At 32.7% G+C, this 6404-nt stretch overlaps 1 protein-coding gene across 1 annotated transcript; it reads right to left on the bottom strand.

Annotated features, from left to right (window-relative positions):
- Positions 1-319: 319 nt before the first annotated feature.
- On the bottom strand, positions 320-4401 carry LOC110784080 (cytokinin hydroxylase). The gene is made up of 4 exons (XM_021988479.2): positions 4044-4401; positions 3384-3616; positions 2182-2805; positions 320-1086 (listed from the first exon to the last, which is right to left on the bottom strand). The coding sequence occupies exons 1-4, from the start codon at positions 4339-4341 to the stop codon at positions 661-663; spliced, it is 1581 nt and encodes a 526-aa protein (XP_021844171.2). The 5' UTR covers positions 4342-4401; the 3' UTR covers positions 320-660.
- Positions 4402-6404: the final 2003 nt, after the last annotated feature.

Below are 6404 nucleotides of genomic sequence, written 5' to 3'. Positions count from 1 at the left end.
TGTCTTCTATATAACTTTGTGATTTGTAGAAGTCTCGTTGTTAAGTTGTTACAGATTTATTGTTTTAATGTTTTTTCTTATGTTAGTTTGTTACTTAATGTTTGAAATATCAAAATCTGTGCTTAATTGTACAAGATCAAAGGTGTTCAAATTAAATCTTTATACGTTGTTAATAGAGTAATTGTTTTTTTGCTAGTTTAATTAGATACAGAGTAGTATTAGAAAGTCAAAAAGTTGATACTTTATAAAAAATTTCAATCAAGTTCACATCATTTACGAATAAATTATTTTTACTTATTACTTTAGGTGTGTTAGGGCCCCCAGTTTATTATTTCGCCCTTGGGACACCAAAAAGTTTGGGACGGCCCTAGACGCAAGTTTGAAGCTTTGTTGGGCAAACTGAAATACAAACATATGCTACTTGGTTGAATCTTAATTTTAGCACCAACACATGATTTTGTGTCCTGTGCTTATATTCTCTAAGCTTTGAAGTGTATTGAGATCTTTCCTAGAACATTTGCCTACACTTCTGTAGTTCTATAGCTCGTAAATGGGTTTTTGTTAATTGCAATACATTTTCACTTTCCTGGTCAAAAATAAAGTCACTCATAAGTCATGAAGTATTCTAATGTAAGCCATTTCTTATTAGTTTGAAAACATTTACAAAGGTTTAACAATAAGAGGCACCCCAGAACCCGGTCTAAAAGAGAAAAAATAAGTCGGCGAATGGTGATACGACGGTGCAACGGTGAAAGAAAACCGGCGAAGAATCAAAGACATAACAATCTTGTACTCCATGAGTGCATAATTTTTTCCTATGCACATCCTTCCCCCAAACCCGAAAGGCATGTAACCCATCTTATGCTTGCATCCGCCGTACAAGTCGCCATCGAATCTCTCGGGTTTGAACTCGTTGACATCGTCTCCCCACAAAGTCCGGTCGTGGTGCATTCCAACGACATCGATCCATATGTTGGTGCCGTTCGGGATTACTACATTGCCTACTTGAATGTCACTTCTTGCTTGCCTTTGTGCATTTGGTGATGAAGGGTATAGTCTTAATACTTCATTAAACACCCATCCCATCTGCAAGAATAACAATAAATAGATTAGAACTCTATAATGTTTTCATGAATAAGCCAAAAAGTTTGCAGCATAAAGTGCTTTTTTTATTTCTTTTTGAGGAAAAGATAGAACAGACATTTTATTAAAGTAATATTCGTCAAAGCCGTTAAACTGCATGAAATAGTACCAACACAAACATATTCAAAATTACTACTGGTATCTCACCTTGCCACATCGAAATATTTTGCATAATGTAACATTGAAATACTTTTATTTATTTATTTTCAAAAAGATTTTTTTTTTTTTTATGTGGTGATCCAACTTTTTTTTGATGAAAAAAAGAGAATTTGGTAGTGGGTCGTGTACTCGTGGACAGAATGAGTGGCCATTACATTTAGAGTGAACTCATGTAGTGGGCCGTGTTTGACATCCGGACGGTTATCAGTTTCGGCGCTAAATGACAAATTATATGGTAGTTAAACTTTCCTTTTGGGAGGTGGTCAAACGTTTGACCCACGACCCATTTGACCATATGGTTTCTCACTTTTCTCGTTGACATAAAATGTCTCCCATCTTTTTTTCTCACCCTATTTTTTTTTCCATTTTTGGAAATTTTATGTACGGAGTACATATAATTGAAATCCAAACATATAGTTAGACCCGATCCTACCGTATTCTGATTTATTGTTATTGTACATTCGTAATATAGTTACTTCGATTAATCATTAAATTGACATCATCACCAACTCAATACTCTCTAGTTACCAATAAGGGTTATACATTGTAGTAAAAAGAATTTACTCCGTAACTTTATAATCACATGCACGTACTATGTTTGTCTCGTTTTACTTATTCATTTGACTGTATTTCTATGCGAGGGTTTTTATGTCAAATGGAGCAATTAAAATGAAACAGATGGAGTATGAGTTCCATATTTTGAAACCCTAAGGGCATTTGTCCCAATAGAAATAATTTAATTGGTTAAAAAAGTTATTTGACACAAATTTTGATAAAATATTAAAGTATTTATGTGATAATATAAAAGGGAATGTAAAGAACATTTCAAAACACCAAAAAAAAAAAAACGTAAAAAACAGAAAGAAACAGAGGCAGTACCTTCTTGAGTCCAGCAAGCATTGTGAAATCAATCTCATCTTTCTCCCCAATCACTTCCTCAATTTCTTTCCTCAATTCATCTTGCCATTTAGGGTACATTGCCAATAACATCAAAGTCCATGTCATTGACAATGCGACCGTCTCATGCCCTCCAAAAAAGAACGTCTTACACTCATCAACAAGCTCTCTAGTTGTCAATTTCTTTACAAATTGTCCATCAACTCGATTATCTTCCTCACCTTCGAGCAATAACCCTAGTAAATCATGTTGAGGTTCAACACCAATAACCTTTCTTCTCGAATTTATAATTGATAAAAGAATTTCATCAATTTCTTGTCCTAGTTTTCTTGCTTCTAGGGTTTGTCCCATTGTTAAAAGGTGACCATATGGGACTCCAACGTAACGTGTGTGTTTGAACAGACTAATTTGCATTGATCTTAGTTTTTCGAGTAATACGTTTCCTAATTCACTGTTAATCCCAAAATTAGTCTTGGCAATTATCTCTCCGGCTAGTGTTGTGACTTCTTTCTCCATGTCGAGTTCGAGTTTGCTCGAGTTGGTAAGGAGAGTAGTCCATTGGGTTATCATCTTTGTTGTGGATTCCACCATTGAATTCGCCATGACCTAAAGTATCGAAAACACAATCGAATTTAGTACAAACCAAGGTTATCAAAATCGTGATTCTGCTGTAAATCATAAGGGGCTCTTAGATACTGTAAATCATAAGGGACTCTTAGAATCGAATAGTAAATCAAATCGTAGAATCTTTACATTCCAAATTTTATTCTTAAATTTCATTTAAAGTGCTTATATTATAGGTGAAAATCTTAATAACTGAGATATATAGTTGTTTACTAACTAAATAAGCAATAATTAACAACATTTATATATTATTAACAGTCTCAATATGATTTAAGCTTATCAAGTTTTCGTTAGTCAAGAAAAAAGTATAGAATTGTAAATCGAATCGTAAGATCATATTTGAATAGTAGAATCGTAAGATCCTACGATTTGAATCGCGGTTTTATAAACCTTGATGTCATTTATATATAACTTCAAAGTTTAGTATTGCTCACTCTGTCTCGTTTTACTTCCTCCATTTGACTGTTTTTTGTGAGAGATTTCCGTGTCAAATGATGGAGCAACTAAAATGATACGTAGAGAGTAAACATTAGCGAAATGTATATAATTAAATTAATTACCTTCAAATTGGTAGAAGAGAAAGCTGGATTAATAATATGTCTATGACGAGCCCAAGTATTGCCCTCAATCATATTAAGACCATAATCTCCAAACATGGGAATCCTATCATTTCTGAATACATTAGGTTTTCCCCAATTCTTCGCCAATACACTTCCAGACATTTGCTTGAGAAACTCAGGATCTGCTATGTACAAAAATGGCTCAACTCCCATCCAGTAAACATACACTTTTCCTGCAATAATTCATGCATGCAACCACGAAAATGTTAGAAATTGTTCGTTCAATATCACTGTCAGTTTTATTTTATTTTTTGTTTTCATCAAATTCATATATTGCATGTTGCTCATTTATGGTAGTCAACTACTGGTCATGCATTATTGTCACACTACGTTGTTTACAAAGAAAGGAATAATGTTGGGTAGGAAGGTTACATATGGTATATTATATTCTATACACGAGAACTGATTTTGACACACCACTATATGAGTAGAACACAGAGTTTTTGTGCTGCATTATATGTACTTGTCAATGTTGGAAAAATTGTTAACAAATTCCCTTTGACCAATTAAGTTTGTGAAGTATGCAAGCTAGCTAGTGATTTCTACTTTTCTAACAAAAGGAAAAAAGAATAGTTTTTTCTTTTTCTTTTTTGTGCTTACCATGCAACTTCTTCCATTGAGCGAAATAAGGAAGAGAAGAAGAATGAATATCATGGGATATACTTTCAGAAGACGACGACGACAACGACAACGACGAAGATAAAGATTTAGCTTTGATGAGCATTTGTTTCATATCACTCAAATTTCCCAAAGGAAACTTAGGAGTTGGTCCTCCTAACCCGTTCGAACGCAGCTTTTGCAGCGTTCGAACGGGTGAAATATAACAAGCATTAATCAATTTCCATAACAAAAACAAGCTAATGAAGATGAATCCATACACAAAATGAACAAGACTCATTTTCTCTCTCTTCTTTCTAATTTTTTCTTTTGTTTTTGGTTTTTTCTCTCTCTAGTTATTGTTGTGTGAGAATATTTGATGGTGAGTATGACAAAGATGAAGAAGGGTATTTATAGAGAGCAAAAAAGTGAGAAAAAGAAAAAGGGGAAATAAAAAGGTTTTAGAATGGTGTTTATATTGGTTGGTTTGACCTTGAGAAATGTGCATTATTGAAAATACGTTCTTTGACTTGAAAGTTGAATAGAACCGCGGTTGCTAAATAAGTATACGACGTGGAACACAAAACATAATTTATCTTTTATTTTTTCATTATTCAACTCGTGTGGTCTTGACGTTCTTAATTCTTCCCTAGTTCTTTGTTCTAATTACGTACTTTAATCACACAAAAACAAATCGAAATTTTGAGTAATCAATTGGGAGTTATTTTATGTACTAAGTAGTACGTGTGTGTGTGAAAAGTAAATAAATAAGGCAATACTTTGTACGGAGTATATATATATTACTTCCGTTTCTGAAAGTTCTTTACGCTTTGGAAAATGTGTCCAAAGTATAAAATTTTTTGCCGTGAATTCTCACTGTTATATACATCAAAATGTTACATGTAAGATCTTGTCAGATTGGTCTCGGTATGTATTTTCAGAATATCAATTTTTTTAAAAAAAATTCACATACGAAATTGGATATATTAGTAGTTAAATATTGCATTGGAGTTCGTGCAAATAGTAACTGTAAAGATCTTTTTGAAACGGAGGAAGTATGTCATAACTTTATATTACCTACTTTTTATGGATGGCCGGTTATACAATAATCCGTAACATATAAGAAAATTATAGCACAAAGAACTAGGGAATAGATCCACTTAACCTTTCCCCATCTTTCATGATGACTATCCCGCAAACTCGATCGGGTCTGGTTGGTCCGAGAGGGGGTCTGACATGTAGGGCCCTCCATCTACGTTAAAAAAACACGTCTATAATTTTTAAAATTTCATGATTAATAAAACGGTATTTCTAAAAAATATGTATTCAATTTACTCTTTAACTTTTATATTTAAAATTATGTAGATAGTTAACCTTTTTGTCTGAACTTATTTTAATTTACTGATCTTCTGATCCGAATTTTTCTAGTCTAGTTAGATCTCCTGATTTGACTAATTTTGACTATGTTTGAACAAAAATATATACGGATTAAGAAAAATAATATTATCAAATACTCAAATGGAGCCTTATTACATTCTCCTTAATGTGTATCTTTGATGTATTTAATTTTCATGGTAATACAAATATGGAATTATATAAGCAACAGAAAAGTACAGTCTGATATGGCTGAACTTTTTCTGTTTATTCTATTTTGATTTGATGAAAAAAACGCAATCTAAATTAGGGAAAAATATTTAAAGAAACCATTTTCTAGGATGATCATATGTACTTTCAAACCTTTGCCATTTAACTTTCTTAGTAGTGGATTAAGGACTTGAGCGCAAGTGCCACGAGTAAGTATAAATTCATATCAGATATATTTTTACAAAAACATATCACCCCACTAAACGATAAAATAGGCTAAAGACAAACGTTAAAGTACAAAATCAATTTTTTTGGAAAATGACATCCGTTTTTTTAAAATGGCATCGATTTTTTTAAAATGGCATCGGATCTTTGAAAAATGACACATGTTTTAATGTTTGTCTTATCCATATTTTATCGTTTAGTGGGGTGATATGTTTTTGTAAAAACATATCTGATATGGGGCACGCCGCCCACCGAGTGACACACCCAAATGGTTTAGGGTGGTGAAGGTAACACCATGCCTCATATGACGTATGCTCGTTGTCCAAGACTTGTTCAAAATATAGATACCATAAACAATTTATCAATTATTAATTAAATTATTTGTAAAGATTAAATAAGGGTTAACTTGGTGTCATGTATTCACATTAGCACACATGATATTACATCAACAATCTTAATTTTATGGATTAAATTATCAATTACAAGGTGTTATTTTAAAGTTCAAAGCAATTATTGCATACTGAAAGTTCTACCGGGGTACCTAGTCGGATACGT

This window comes from Spinacia oleracea, chromosome 3, assembly GCF_020520425.1.
Source record: "Spinacia oleracea cultivar Varoflay chromosome 3, BTI_SOV_V1, whole genome shotgun sequence".
Taxonomy (NCBI): Eukaryota; Viridiplantae; Streptophyta; class Magnoliopsida; order Caryophyllales; family Amaranthaceae; genus Spinacia; species Spinacia oleracea.
The sequence above is the reverse complement of the archived record's forward strand: the minus strand, read 5'-3'. Positions and strand labels throughout refer to the sequence as shown.

Excerpts from the sequence above, each read along its gene's own strand:
- LOC110784080 (XM_021988479.2), bottom strand. The coding sequence starts at position 4,341 with ATGAGTCTTGTTCATTTTGTGTATGGATTCATCTTCATTAGCTTGTTT. Across the intron at positions 3,617-4,043 it reads TCAATGGAAGAAGTTGCATG|GAAAAGTGTATGTTTACTGG; the intron begins GTAAGCACAAAA and ends GAATTATTGCAG. Across the intron at positions 2,806-3,383 it reads TCTCTTCTACCAATTTGAAG|GTCATGGCGAATTCAATGGT; the intron begins GTAATTAATTTA and ends TCGATACTTTAG.